Source organism: Barbatula barbatula, assembly GCF_947034865.1.
Source record: "Barbatula barbatula genome assembly, chromosome: 25".
In the NCBI taxonomy this organism is placed as follows: domain Eukaryota; kingdom Metazoa; phylum Chordata; class Actinopteri; order Cypriniformes; family Nemacheilidae; genus Barbatula; species Barbatula barbatula.
The window spans coordinates 17,659,215-17,674,678 of NC_136788.1; the positions used below are offsets into that span (position 1 = coordinate 17,659,215).

At 42.2% G+C, this 15,464-nt stretch overlaps 1 protein-coding gene across 1 annotated transcript; it reads right to left on the reverse strand.

Annotated features, from left to right (window-relative positions):
- Positions 1–70: 70 nt before the first annotated feature.
- srpk2 (SRSF protein kinase 2) lies at positions 71–15,143 on the reverse strand. The gene is made up of 15 exons (XM_079450468.1): positions 14,892–15,143; positions 10,850–10,998; positions 8,776–8,884; positions 8,360–8,447; positions 8,147–8,249; positions 6,511–6,617; positions 6,099–6,264; positions 4,955–4,980; positions 4,571–4,817; positions 3,661–4,476; positions 3,389–3,489; positions 3,198–3,305; positions 2,932–3,001; positions 2,497–2,589; positions 71–1,617 (listed from the first exon to the last, which is right to left on the reverse strand). The coding sequence occupies exons 1-15, from the start codon at positions 14,927–14,929 to the stop codon at positions 1,433–1,435; spliced, it is 2,406 nt and encodes an 801-aa protein (XP_079306594.1). The 5' UTR covers positions 14,930–15,143; the 3' UTR covers positions 71–1,432.
- Between the last annotated feature and the right edge of the window lie 321 nt (positions 15,144–15,464).

Genomic DNA, 15,464 nt, shown 5'->3' on the forward strand with positions numbered 1-15,464 from the left:
TTTGGTTTAAAATCCTAAATAATATAAATGCTGCTGAAGACAAATACACAATCAGAACAGTAGAAATGTTGAGTGAATGCGATCCATTCATTTAAAACTTTATTAAATCTTTTGATGAGACGCAGTGGTGTTGACGCTGGGAAGAACAGTCTGCATGAGACAAATCCAGAGCTTTCTGTGCAAAAAAATCATCGTCATAAATCACTATTATTGCAAAAATGTTTGATCAGATTTGTCAGTGTAACAGAGCAGCACTAACCGATATTTTCTAGGGACAGAGGTGAAGTAAATAATAATAAATAAATCAAAATCACCAAAGAAATAAAACACCTTTAAATAGACGAAACACTATCACTGTATCACAACTAAAACTTTGCCACTGTCACAACATCATAGAATGTTTGTTTTCTTTTTTAATGAATGTAAATATTTTTAAAAATATTTCACCGTCTACTTTTATTTTTATTGCGAAAATAGGCAACTGGACTAACTGTGATGTCGATGATGTGTTTTGAACATTCAGTCCACCTGCAGCGGTCGCTATGGCGACGACTGAACATCATGCTCTTGCGCTCAAGCAGTTGAGAGTTTTTGGACAGTTTTTTCCTGAACAAACACAAGAAGCGGCCGTCCTGTCAGAAAGTGCAGATCATTGTGAGCGTGTCAGTGACGGATCACTTCTGTAGAATCAGGAATGTTGAATCGGACGGATCGTTGGAGCTACAAACCAAACCAAACCAAACCAAACCCCGCACATGATCTGAAGCTGTCAGAGTCTTCTACCACAGCGAGCAGCAGAAAAAGAGTTTTGCATTGAAAGTTTTGCTGTAGATATTCAGACGCAGCTGTTGTCGTTTGTGCGGAGGTTTGTAAACAGGTCTGTCGAAGAACCTTCCATGATTTCACCTTTGCTGATTGGGGTGGGGCTAGCGAAAGGGGCGGAGCTGCATTCCAAGGGACTCAGGTGGGCTTCTCGCATGTCAGTGATTGGACAAACAACAACTCGCAAACACGCACACAGCTGATCATAATTCATGGTCGTGTCAGTCAGAGACATTTCAGATTAAATAAATGATCAAACGGGTCTATAGATGATCTTGTATTACCAAACGTTTGACAGCATCAAATCTAGACTATTCGAAGAGAATGTTTCATGACAGGTTTGTATGTTACAAACCCCAAACCAAGTCACACCTTCATTTCATTTAACATCTTTCCAGAAAACACAAGCGTCCAAACGAACCAATGAAATGATGACCTTATCTTTCACACTCCTGTCGCTTCAGTGTTCTGTGGAACGAGGACATATACAGTGAGCCCACCCGTGACGCTCTCACAGCCCCTCCCTCTTCTGTCCTTCCTCCCCCAGTGGACAACAGACTTCAGTTCAGGACACATCCACAGGGAGGCGTCCGTGAGTCCGAGAGAATCGCTACGAGTTAAGCCAGGGGTGGTTGAGGCATTCGGAAGCCGAGGCGCGTTTCTCTGGAACCATCTCCAGCATGGGCAGGAGGAAATGCGTGAAGTGACCGGCGTCCTCGGCCAACCAACCGTACTTCTCCAACAGCACGTCAAACAGAGACCACGGCTTGAGTTTGGTGATGTGCCTCAGCTCACCTGCACACGCACACACAGAGAGAGAACACTTCACACTGTACCACACTTCAGTTTGATAATTCCTATATAAAATATGTAAATGTGCTTTCAAGAATGATTATATGATGTAAATGAAAATAAATTGCGGGTCAACACACTTGTAGTGAAAACTACAGAGTTTCTATTATGTTCAAAAGCTCCAAATTAAGATGACATGATACAGTAATATGACCGTTGACGTAATTCAGTGATTTGTATCAATCTTTGCTGTTTTTGTCCCGAACAATACATATACACAAACACACAAACACGCATGTACGCACACACACACACACACACACACACACACACAGCGCTATGATGGTTTAATGCTTTATTTGAATAAGGTTCATGTTTAACTGAAATCAGATTGATACTCATAGCATCACGTTTACCGAACCGAAGGAAAACATGAAGCATTATCTGTGACCAGAACATCACCGGCAGGAACGGTTTTGATCTTTTGAGGCGTATATCTGCTGAGGATAAGGGTTACGGGTACAGTACCTTTCTTAGAGAAGAAATCACGGCTGTATTTTCCTGCTTCAATGATCTTTTGAGGAATTTTTCCCAGTAACTCCCAGATCAGAGCGATGTGGTCTGATCACCACGCACACACACACACACACACACACACATACACGTACACAACATCAGTTATTCATGCAGACGTGAAGGGGGACAGACGGACGGCGACACCATGACAGTCACACACAGATTAGAGTTGTTCAGGATCACAGCAGCCCGATTCAGAAGGACACTTGAATTTGATTCAATAACTGAAAGATTCTGTCTGTGTGTGCGTTTGTGTGTGTGTGACACAGCGTTTCCATCCGTCCAGCCCCGTGTCACTAGCACTACCTCTCCGATTGAAGAACTCTCGAGAATATTTTCCAGAAAGAGCAAAGTGTCGAGGAATACAGCCAAGAAGCTCTATGATGTGAGCAATATGATCTACAGCAGAAAGAGAGAGAGAGAGAGAGAGAGAGAGAGGTCATGAAGGTAGAAGAGAAAAAGAGAGGCGGAAGAAGAAGAAAGAGAAGTTTGAGTTTTCTTCACAAACAAGCTGCTGTTGCCGTCTCAACCTTTCTGACATAGACACATGTGTAAATAACACACACGGCACTCAGAAACACTTGACTGGACAATGGCAGCGTATGTTTGTGTATAGTTTAGCACCCTGTCCCAAACACAAAGTCTGTCTTTTGAAAGGTCAAATCAAGGGCATTCAGATCACTCACATATACAGTGCACAGTATTTACATTCAGATAGTTTGTGTACTACTGACATCTCACCTTCATCACGAGAGTAATCTTCACCCGAGTGAGGTTCAAACAGATAGTCACCTGTTGCCAACTCAAACGCCTACAGGAGAAAACAGAAGATCAGATTCTGATAGAACACTTTCCAATGTTTCCATATATGACATTGACACATACAACAGACGTGTTCACTTGATCAGCATGTGTTCTTCCAGCTGAGCTACGCAACACTTTAACTTTCCTTCTGTTTACTGTACAGTAAATAGTAAATGTTTCTATCTAATGTTCCCGGGCCTCACCATGCAGGCGGTGCTCCAGATATCAGCAGGTGTGCTGTAACCCGCTCCGATCAGAACCTCCACCGAACGATACTGACGGGTCTGGATGTCCTCTGTGAAGTGTTTGTGCTGCAAATCAACAATGACTTGGTGATGTCACGTGGTGTTTTGTGGAGTATTACATACTAGTGTTGTGTGTGTCATCCTCTTACCACCCAACATGCATTGCCAAGATCAGCGATTTTAACTCGCAGGATGTCTGCGTTTCGTGGATCTAAAGGATTCACCAGCAGATCGGCCGATCGGAGCCTCGCTGAAAAGAGCAAGACACAAACACAGATGTGTGTGTGTGTGTGTGTGTGGTCCTGATAAACTAAACGTCCACACAGATGATGAAAAGAGCTTATAAATCATTTCTTTACAAATGTAGAGTATAAAATGTGTGTGTTAAACAATAGTGAACAGTAAAGGTGCGTGTGTTGACCTTTGGGCGTCTCTCCTGTACTCGATGACGATACGGTTCGGCTGCGGTCAGAAGTGACGGTGAGGGCCTGAGCTTCATCTCGCTCACAATCGTTCGGTTGAGGATCCAGGGGCAGCTCGGGGAAGCGTGGCGTGGTGCCGCGGTGTCGCGAGCCGTTGGTGAGTCTGGTCTTTTCTCCATTAAAAAGTTCATACGATGCGTCAGAAGCGTCGCGGTCGGTCGTGCTGATCTCAGATTCCACCAGCGGGCAGGGCAAGGGTGATGACAAACACACGGGCGGCCGCGCAGGATATGACCGACGATCCGTTTCCTGCTTACCCGTGATCATGTGACCATTGATTTTGGAGGCGTCGTCACGATCCTTGCTGGAATGGTCCTGACCTTCATCTTCTGCCTCCTCCTCCTCCTCTTCCTCCTCCTCCTCCTCATCATCATCATCGTCATCTTCTTCTTCTTCTACTTCTTCATGTTCATGCTCCTCTTCGTCTTTTATCTCTTTCGTCTCTTTTTCTTCTTCTGGTTCCTGCTCTTTCGGCCTCTGCGGCGTGTTCAGCTCGGGCTCTGACTTCTGTGAGGCTGTGGACTCCTCTTCATCCGTTTCCTCTTCCTCTCTCGTTTCTTCCTTTTCATCTGGCTCTATTGATTCTTTGGGCTTTTCCGCCTCGTGCTGTTTCTCTGGAACCTGCTGCTCTTCAGGTGGAGCGTCTGCGTGTGTCTCTACTGCGTGTGATGCTTCTTCACTTTCACAGTCTTCAGAGGGGGGGATGTCACAGTCGTCTTCATTCTCCTGGACATCCTGATGATCCGCCTCAGCACCTGACAAACACCGACAGACAGAGTTTGTACTGGACCACTTGATTGATATTTTTGAATCCTTTCTGCTAATAGAAAGACGAGAAGAAGAACTCACATGTGTGGTTGGTGAGTCTGACAGGCCGCTCTTTCTGTGCTTCCACTTGCTCTACCTCGTCAGCATCTTCTTCATCATCTTCATCATCCTCACTGTCCCCCAGCGCCAGGGCGGGGTTTGGAGCTTTCTGTTTCTCTGCCTCCCGCTCTAGAGCTTCTATCTCCAGCATCCGTCTCTCCAGGAGCTCCGCCTGACGCTTCTGCTTCTTCTTCAACTTCTTCTTTTTATTTCTGGAGATCTTTCCCACCTGACGGACACACACACACACACACACACACACACATGTGCGTGTTCACTATAAAAGAGGAAATCTGATCTGAACTGGATTTCATGGGTTTAACATCTGTGTAAATCACTATATAGAGTACTGTAGATGTCACTCACCTGTTTGAGTTGAGGAGCTGTGCTGACTGCAAATAAACACAAAGATATATATCTATATATTCATTTAGCCCACACGTTTATCTAAAGCAACAACAAGCAAGAATTATGAGAAGTCCAAGTTACCCTTAATTTGTAATACAATGTTCAGATAGTATAAGCCAACACACAGAGAATTTAAATATCCACACTGTAGATATTATATATATATATATATATATATATAAAGAGTTTTGGTTCCTTTTGTAGACATGTTTTTATAATGTTAACATGTTTTTATTATGTTTTATTGTGCTAGTAAGCTGTATTTGTATTGTTATTATGGCTCAAATTAAGATTAGATTCAACTTTATTGTCATTACACATATACAAGTACAGTGTAACGAAATGTAGTTTAGGTCTAACCAGAAGTGCAGTTAGCAAGTGCAGGATATACAGTTAGAATAAATACAGAATACAATATGAGAGAATATAATACAGTGGGCATGGATTATAAAAATATTTTGCAGTAGGAATGTTCTATGAAAATATGACAGTAGGTATATACTATGAACAATATATACAGATGACTATATACTATGAACATTAATGTAATATAAATTAAAACAAACCAACTGCAGATTGAATGATATTAATTGGCATGCACAATAAAAAACATGATTTAGAACAAAATTGAGTTATCTCGTTTTGGGACCAAACTCTTCAAATATGTAATTAAGATGTTATTATAAAGTCATAAGGTCTGTCAGAAGAGGTGAGTTTTTTTGAGTGTGTGTGTTGTGAAAAAACTGAACAGAACATTAGCACAAGGAGCCTCTGACCCATCCATATGTGTTTTAGGTTTTCTCAGAAACACCAACGAGCAGTGACCGCTGACTTCACTGACCCCAACCAGCCGACACAGACATGAACATTCTGTGTAAAATACATCCAGAAATATGAGGCGTCTGCAGCTCAAACAAACTAAACGGATGATCGCTGCAGCAGTTCAGGATTCTGTCTTTCTTCACTAAAGTTTCATTTTTGACAACCAGAGACGCACGCAAATGTAAACTTATGGCACACACGGCCCAGAGACATCGTTCAGAATGACATTTGGTTCACATCAGCAGCAGCACACGAGAGAGTTGAAATACAAAAGAATTACCGGCAGATCCAGACGGAGGTGGCGCTCCTGCTTTCTGCCACTCTGTGGCCTCCACGGCCATCCTCCGAATGAAGGTATCGTCCACGCACATGAGAATATTCTCTGGTTTAATGTCTGTGTGGATGATCTTACATTTACTGTGCAGATAATCCAACCCCTGCAGAACCTGACATCAAAACCTCTTTTATTATTATCATTCACACGTGAAGAAATGAGACATTTAATAATTGATTACATCTAAATCCCAACACACATTAAACATTAAACAAGACACACATGCCTTCTCGCTTTTCTGTGAAGCATCTTGCTTTTAGCTCCTCCCACAGTGAAATCCCATTGGTTAAAAGTCCTGCTTCCCCGGAGAAGTCTAATGTGTGTCTGTGTGTGTGTGTGTGTGTGTGTGTGTGTTTACCTGTCTGATGATACTCTTGACGCATGATAACGGCAAACCCTGATAATTAGACTTTATAATCCACTTGAGTAAATGATGACCAAGTACTTCAAACACCATACACACATCTGACAGACAGAGTCAAGGAAACATATGACACACACACACACGCACGCATACCAACACACACGCACGCACCCATGCACGCACGCATATCCACACACACAACCACACCCATGCACGCACGCATATCCACACACACGCATGCACACACCCATGCACGCACGCATATCCACACACACAAACACACCCATGCACACACGCATATCCACACGCACCCACCCATGCACGCACACATATCCACACACACGCACGCACCCATGCACGCACGCATATCCACACGCACCCATGCACGCACGCGTATCCACACACACAAACACACCCATGCACGCACGCATATCCACACACACAAACACAACCATGCACACACGTAAATCCACACACACGCACGCACCCATGCACGCACGCATATCCACACACACAAACACACCCATGCACGCACGTACATCCACACACACGCACGCACCCATGCACGCAGGCATATCCACACGCACGCACCCATGCACGCACGCATATCCACACACACGCACGCACCCATGCACGCACGCATATCCACACACACGCACGCACCCATGCACGCACGCATATCCACACACACAAATACACCCATGCACGCACGTATATCCACACACACGCACGCACCCATGCATGCACGCATATCCACACACACAAACACACCCATGCACGCACGCATATCCACACACACAAACACAACCATGCACACACGTAAATCAACACACACGCACGCACCCATGCACGCACGCATATCCACACACACAAACACACCCATGCACGCACGTACATCCACACACACGCACGCACCCATGCACGCAGGCATATCCACACGCACGCACCCATGCACGCACGCATATCCACACACACGCACGCACCCATGCACGCACGCATATCCACACACACGCACGCACCCATGCACGCACGCATATCCACACACACAAATACACCCATGCACGCACGTATATCCACACACGCACGCACCCATGCATGCACGCATATCCACACACACTAACAAACCCATGCACGCACGTATATCCACACACACGCACGCACCCATGCACGCACGCATATCCACACACACAAACACACCCATGCACGCACGCACACACACACACGTTTGCTTTCCACGCTGTAAACCCTGAGCTTTGCAAGTCATTTTATTTTACATTTTGTCAAGTGGGTTAACCTAACTCTAAGCCTTATAAAAATAGGTTGAAACTTAAGTTTCTTTGGTTTCAATTAATGAATCGAAAATAATGTGAATTTAAAAACGTAAAATAGTAAAATGACTTATGAAGACAAGCTGCTTGTAAAAGATTTACAGCATGGGTTATGAGGAATTTCCATAGAAACCATTCTAAATGTATATAATGTACAAACGGTATAGTGAAGTCTAACCCAACCTCTCACAGAAACCCTTCTGCATTTTTACAGAAACATGGTGAAACATTTTATCACTGATTGATACAAACAATGATGCTGATCTCAGCTCCTTTCTGCAGACACACACACACACACACACACACTGTAAGGATATGAATCCCGTTCACTCCTGAGATCTTGAAGTCATCTATGAGCTGAACAACCATGTCCTTATTAGGGTCATCAGGATCTGTCTCACGCACCTGAGAGACACAGAGAGCGAGGTGTACTCGTGATGTGCTAATAACTAATGAAAACTCGAAGTGCTCAGTGTTTGACAGAGAAATAACCCATCGGTTGGATAAATACTCACACATCTGAGGAGTTTGATTTCATCCAGGGCTGTCTCTGTGTAGTGTTGTGCACTCTTCACAACCTTCATAGCAACAAAACGCTTCCCTCTGTAACACACGCACACAGATCAACAAACACATTCATATCACATATGAACACACACACACAACGGTGTGACACTGTGTGTGTGTCCATATGGGCTTTTTGGCTTTCTACTGACCCACATGGCAAATATAACACAACAGCCTGTGGATAAAACTGCACACACACACTCATAAACAATTCTGTCCGTCTATCGCAGATGTGTGTGTGTGTGTGTGTGTGCAACTCTAGCCTGTGACACTGACACCCGCTGCTATCATATGCAGTCAGTGTTTGTGGGTATCGAGTGTGTATCGAGGTGTCGTCTTGTATGCTGTCGTCATGGTTACTCACTGAATATCCCAGCACAACCACACGGTGGAAAAATGACCCCAGCCCAGTTTGCGGATCACATGGTATCTTCCATTAAAAAGATCTCCAATCTTCACCGGATGATATCCACCTGCAGAACAACAAAACCCTTAAACCATACTAACCCAACATCATCTAGACCGAACTGAACTGAACAAGAGCACAAACTAGAGCACGTAAATGCTTGAATCAGATTCAAAAACACCTCGCGCACATGCAGTGGTGTGTACCCTCACGTCTGGAATATCACACAATACAGGCTGTAAGAACCCAATTCATACTGGACAACGAGGAAATGAGGTGCTGATCATCCATAATATATCTTTCAACAATTTGGTTTTTATTATGTCATCCAGAGATTTGGGGCCCGATTTTTGCTAGTTTATCGACTAGTAAAATGGTCTTCGCGCCCTTCATATGATCTAAAGGTGTTGTCCCTATTGTCTTTTAATCATTCGTGGGTGTTTCTTGGGTGTAATGTGCAGTAGACCAATCACAGCCTCATCTCCCATTCCCTTTAAGAGCCAGCTGCATTCGAGTCATGACAGATTCGCTATTAACACGGTGGATTGTGCAAGTGGAAAAACCGAACACTTCACTAGCAAGAGGTTAAAGCGCACGAGCAGGCCACAAGGACAAGTCGGATTTTTATCTTCATGTACACAATAATTTTTATATTGTTATTCTTTCTTTTGTAATATTTGGCATCTTTGTGTGCTGCTGCGCGTTCCTCTGTGTGTAGTAAGCAGAATGCACGCTCATTCTATAGGCGCATATTACTAACATGCTCTTTAAATAACCCAATATTGTGGCATTGACTTCAGAGCAAGTTTCAGTCGGTCAGTTCCTCAAAAATGCAACGCGCCAATAATGTGCCTGAACACACCTCGAAACTGCGCAGGGTGTATGATAGAGTCCAAAGTGTGAACTCAGCATGGAGGTTTTGCTTGGTGTTAATGGGTCATTCTCTCGAAACAATTTAAACATCATGGCAGTAAAGATTTGAATTATAAAGCATGCAATTCAGTAACACATAAAAATCCTAATAAAGATTATTGTGCTCTTTACCTTGGACAAAACACTTTTGACATAGGAATGAATTATTTCTGTATTTTATTGCTTTTCTGCTGAAATTCTCATTGCTGTAACCCGTCCCAATTTGTCTGAGTGCATTCTTAAAATTTAAACATTTCAGAAAAAACAGTCGGATGTTCTTCGAGTTGTTCCATAATGACATAAAAAAGTAAATAAGATTGACAGAACATTCATGTATAATAAAAATGAAGAAACACATCTACTAGTACCTTTCAAATGGCTTTTTCCATTCTCTTTACCGATACAGGTAGTTCTCTGCATTGTAAAATGATAGATGTATCATTTTCTATTAAAGTATTACATCTTTTTTTAGGAAAATATGTTCTTAAATGGTTTCAGTAATGACAATTTTAAAGGCCTTATTTTGTAAAAAGCTAAAAAGTTCAAAATTGTGATAAACTGTCAGTAAAGGTTTTGAAATGAATGCCTTTTAACATGTCTTGCCTTGTTCTAAAAGAATTTGTTTTTATTTAAGAAATTCATGTATGACATCTTGAAAACAAGATTCCGTGACAACACCTTAACCCACATACATATTATATTATTGTCAATAATTTTGTTGTCTTAAAACTGTTTTCCTTCATTCAGATTTTGAGTTTAATTTATTGACCAAACAAGAACACAAAATAATCAGAAGAGGAATCAACATATTTTCCATAATAAGCGTGTAGTGTAGTGAAAATCTCATTTTCTGAAAGCCCTAGTACATAATCTATATGAATGTAAAGGATCACATGATACTTTTGTAGTCTCCAATGGGATGGATAATGAAGGATGTGAGTAAACTTAAGCAAGCTTGACATCACGTGAATGTGTCCTTACTGAGAAATCTCTGCAACAACAACAGTGGCAGGTTTTCTGTGGGTAACTTTGTTTTTGTGCAATGATGGTGAGCTCTGCCCACACTGATAAACCTCACAGCTTCATATTATATTGACTTTCAGCGAGAGATGTGCGGTACCTTTGCAGTAGTCCGCTGGGTCCTCCTGCTCCTCGTCATCAGAGCCCAAAATCTCCTCGTCAGGTTCTGGGGGGACCACAGGCTCGGGTGGGGGGGGAGGAGGAGGAGGAGGAGGGGGGGGCGCTGAGGGAACCTTCTGTGTGTCGGGCCTACGAGAACGGTCACAAACACACACACGCACACACACAAACACACACTAGTGAATATGGCTGCAGTCAGTCACAGCAGCACAAAGATCACCTTCATCCTGTTGCCATAGAAACTAGACACAGAAGTCTACACACACACACACGAGCTGTAGGGACCTTCTAGCAGAAACATGAAGACTTTTCATTTGTGATGTGGGTTAGTAAAAGTAGAACGTTGAATTGCTGATACACACGGCACTCGCTTGAAATATAAATCTGTCACAGATACGAGAGAGAGAGAGAGATCAGATCCGTAGAAATCATCTTGCGACGACGCTCATGAGTTATTCATGAAACATTCGTATGTTTGGTGTGTGGTGAAACGTAACCATGTCAAAATACAAACGGAATGTATGTATAACAGTAAAACATGAACATTTATAAGTATGGGTTATATAATCATAAGTGAAGAAATTAAAATACCACACAGATAAATATAAATTGAATCAATTTAAGAATGTTTGATATTTTGTGTTTTCGTGTTTAAAATACATTTCAAGATCAGTATTTCAGGAGTAATACAGTATAAGAGATGTTTTGTAGACTTATTCCCGTCTTATGAATATAAACATTAAGAATGCACGATAAATTATCGCTCATATCTGTATCGGCCGATAATAAAAATTTAGGACGATATATAATAGCCGATAAATAATAATTAATTTCCTCTGTTAAACTTCTTCAGCTGCTCACAGTTGAAATCCAGCACAGTTCTGTCTTTCTGTCGTGATCATTCACTTAAATTACTGATGTAGATCGAGTATTTATGAATGTGTGAATTATAGGAACAAAATCACATTGTGTGAATCAGACTGCTGTCTGAATGCTTTCTGTCTTGAGTTCTGTTCCACTCGTGGCTGTTCAGAACACTTCTCTGGGTTGCTCTGGAAGAACATCTATCATTTGTTTGTTTAATAAAAAATATACCAGAAAGGTTTGAAGGTTAACTCGAAAACTTTTCATGTACACGAGCTTAAACGTGATGTTACATTACGCACATGTCTTAAACTTTTTTTGTATCAAAGCAGCTTTACATTAAATCACAAAAAATAGGAAAATTTTTACTTGTAACTTTTAAATGTTTAATTCAATAATTAAAATATTTCCTGAGTTAAAAAACGATCTTTAGACATTTGGCTATGAATGACTCTCAGACTGCAGCTACTGTTTATATCACCTTCCACATCACTCAAATCATCAGATGTCTAGAAATAAAGACACAATAAAACAGGAAAACAATGAACGTATTACAGTCTATAACAATTTCTTACAAATTCTTCTTATTAAGGTGTTTTACTAGAACACTTTTGCCGGCATCCACACAAGAAAGCTGGATGACCGTCTCCACACGAAACATACATTTCATCTTCTGTAAATCTGAGAGGTTAGATGTTTATCTGTATCAGCTCAAGTCATTTACACACACACATCACACCACTCACAGACATTCATAACCTGGGCGTTACATTCTGTGTTGAGAATTCATAAAGTCCCCCTGATCCTTGGGTTTTCATGTTTCATGTCACACAACAAAACTAAACCATCACACAAACCTTTCCACTAGTTTACATTTTCAAAAAATATCATCGAGTTTGAGTTAAAAACTCTCTTTTATCATGAGGACCAAACAATGTCCCCATAAAGTAAAAAATGACTTCTATTACTCTGTTTGTGGAAACATTTGGTTCTCTCAAACAACCCCCGCACACACACACACACACACACACACACACACACACACACACACACACACACACACACACAAACACACAAACACACACACACACACACAAACACACAAACACACTCTTTCTCTCACCTGCGTGTGGCTCTGTGTCGCAGTCTCAGAGAACTAAGGGCTAAACCAAATGTTCTGCTCCCTTCTGAGTAACTCACATTCATCATGACGACGAAGATTTAAAAACCTCCTGTCTGTGTTTCCTTCTGCATCTCGAACACTCCTGCTTTACTCTCTCTCTCTCTCTCTCTGTCTCTCTGACACGCTCTAAAAGAGCTCTGTGGCTCACTCAAAGAATGAGAAGGATGCCAAGAATCTCATGATCAATTCACACCAGCTCAACAATTGCACTCATGCAAACACACACACACACACTTCAATATCTTTCTGTCTGTCTGACATGATTAGCTACTCTTTAAACATTTAAATACAATATTATTGTAAAAAAGAACAAAAGCAGTTTATTTACATTTACAATGAAAGGCCAATATTGTGCAAGTAGACTAAAGACCCAGTACACTGAGCTACACACGTCTACTTTTATAAAGAACTTACAGAACTTACATATAGAAATGAATGTTAGTATTATTGGGTGTCGCAGGCCAGTTTTTAGCTGTTTCTTGTAGATTGCTAAAGAAAGGTTCAGCTGCTTTGCTAGAGGCCAAAGGCAGATCCTTTATGTAAAATTCCAAACCCAAAGCCTGCCATCAAGACTGCATACTGTACCATCTGCTGCTCATCGTGACAGAACGTGATGGAGAAACAGTAGAAGAACGCAAAAGCTGGGGGTCAAAGGTCACTCTCAAGGCATTAGACTTGAGTTAGGGTCTTGCTGTTGGATTCAGATGGCTCACCACCTAAGCACGATAAAACGGTTTTCTAGATAAACGTGAAGGCATTGGCCGAGATGCTGCACGTGTGATATTTCCTTTCAAACCTATTCACAATACAACAGGACGTCACGTGGAGGAAAAAGAAAGTTTCTATCCATATGTGGAGATCACTGCACAACCCTCTCACTTCTAAAAAACACACAGTCAATCGGTGTCAGACATATTGTTTTGATATCATCTGTGTCTGCTTCAACAAGAGATCTTTTCTGAAATCCAGCCACAACCAAACCTAACCCAACTACAGGTTCTCTTTCTTACAAAAGTGTGTCATTCTCACAACATCATTTTGGTTTTAGTTTTTGTCTTTAGTTTTTGAAAAACATTCATTTCAGATCCAAAAAATGTTGAGCGTGTAAATGAAATGTTGTCTTTTTCACAAAGAGAACACAAGTGTTTCCTGAGGAGACTAGTGTTGATTTTGACACACACACACACACACACACACACGTCTGAACATCTCTAGACTGCACAGAACAGTGTTAGGGTTCATCAAGAACATCAGAGATCTACATGCTTTAACCTACTTTAGAATTCTCCGTCTTTATCCGTCCATCCATCCATCTGCTTACTCTGTGTATCTAGATCTTTCTGTTTACATCTCCTAGTCTTCGGCAGATATCTTTACAGCGCATTCAAAACAAAAACACCATAAAGCCAAATCCCTCGTCCGTTAGTTTATCTGAAGAGTCATGCTGTGCAGGACCTGCGTGACTCTGAAATATTCAATTGGAGTTGATTCTGAGCATCATCACATTCTCTGAAAACTCCACAGATATCCTTCACAGAGAAATGACAATGAACCCATTCCTCCTCTGATGACCTAAAGAAGCGTTCCGAGATGACATTCATCGCAGTATGTAACACGCATGTCTTACAAAAGCAAAGCTCACAATCCACATCAAATCAATAGATGGAGGTTTCGTATATCACGCAAACCTGTGTTTGTTCCCAAGCTTTTATAGAAGAGCATGCAGAATGAAAACAACACTGTCTGTCTGTCTGTCTGTCTGTCTGTAGGTGCAGGTGGAGGTTTCTGTTTGCATTTTCTATCAGGCCAACACACACACACACACACACACACACACACACACAAAAAGACACAGCATTACACTTACGATACATACAGAAAGAGAGACGGAGGAGGATAAAATGGATGACAGTAGGATGGCCAGACAGGTGTGTGAAGACACTGACTCGTGTCATATACTGATGAGACACGGTACCTTTCCGGAGAAGAAGATTTTTCCGAGTTGACGGACATGGGCAAGCCGCTCGCTCCCGAAAGAAGAACGGAGCAGACGGAGAAATGAATAAAAGCTCAGTCTTATCTTCTCTCTCTCTGTGTGTGCTGGCAGCCGGGGGTGGGGGGGTTCGTCCTCAGAGGTGCAGAAAGGATGGAGAGAGAGAGAGAGAGAGAGAGAGAGCACACAGACAGCTCTGAGGTGAGAGATGAAGACAGAGTCTGTCTCACATCTGTTTTTCTGTCTGATTGATTTGTCTTTAGCGTTGGTTTTCCACTCGCTGTCGTTTCCTGAATGATGAAGAAAACAAAACGCCTGCAGCTCCCACACACACACACACACACACACACACACACACGTCTCTCTCTCTCTCTGCAGCACAATAACAGATCTGTGCGGGTGATACCACCGTTCAGGGCGGGCGGGGGGGTTGTGAGCTAGAGCCACTGGAAACATGAATCTCTGTCTCACGCTCCGTCTGTCTCAGCTCCCCTCTCACAGTTCAGCGCTCCCTCTCTCCTCTCGTCTCGTTACGACATCCTGTATCTCAGGGCA

What these genes read in the sequence shown, in the direction of transcription:
- srpk2 (XM_079450468.1), bottom strand. Translation starts at nt 14,929, where the DNA reads ATGTCCGTCAACTCGGAAAAATCTTCTTCTCCGGAAAG. An exon ending in TGGTTGTGCTGGGATATTCA is followed by an intron (nt 8,448 to 8,775) that starts GTGAGTAACCAT and finishes CGTGTGTTACAG; the next exon opens with AGGGAAGCGTTTTGTTGCTA. An exon ending in TACAGGAGAGACGCCCAAAG is followed by an intron (nt 3,490 to 3,660) that starts GTCAACACACGC and finishes TGCTCTTTTCAG; the next exon opens with CGAGGCTCCGATCGGCCGAT.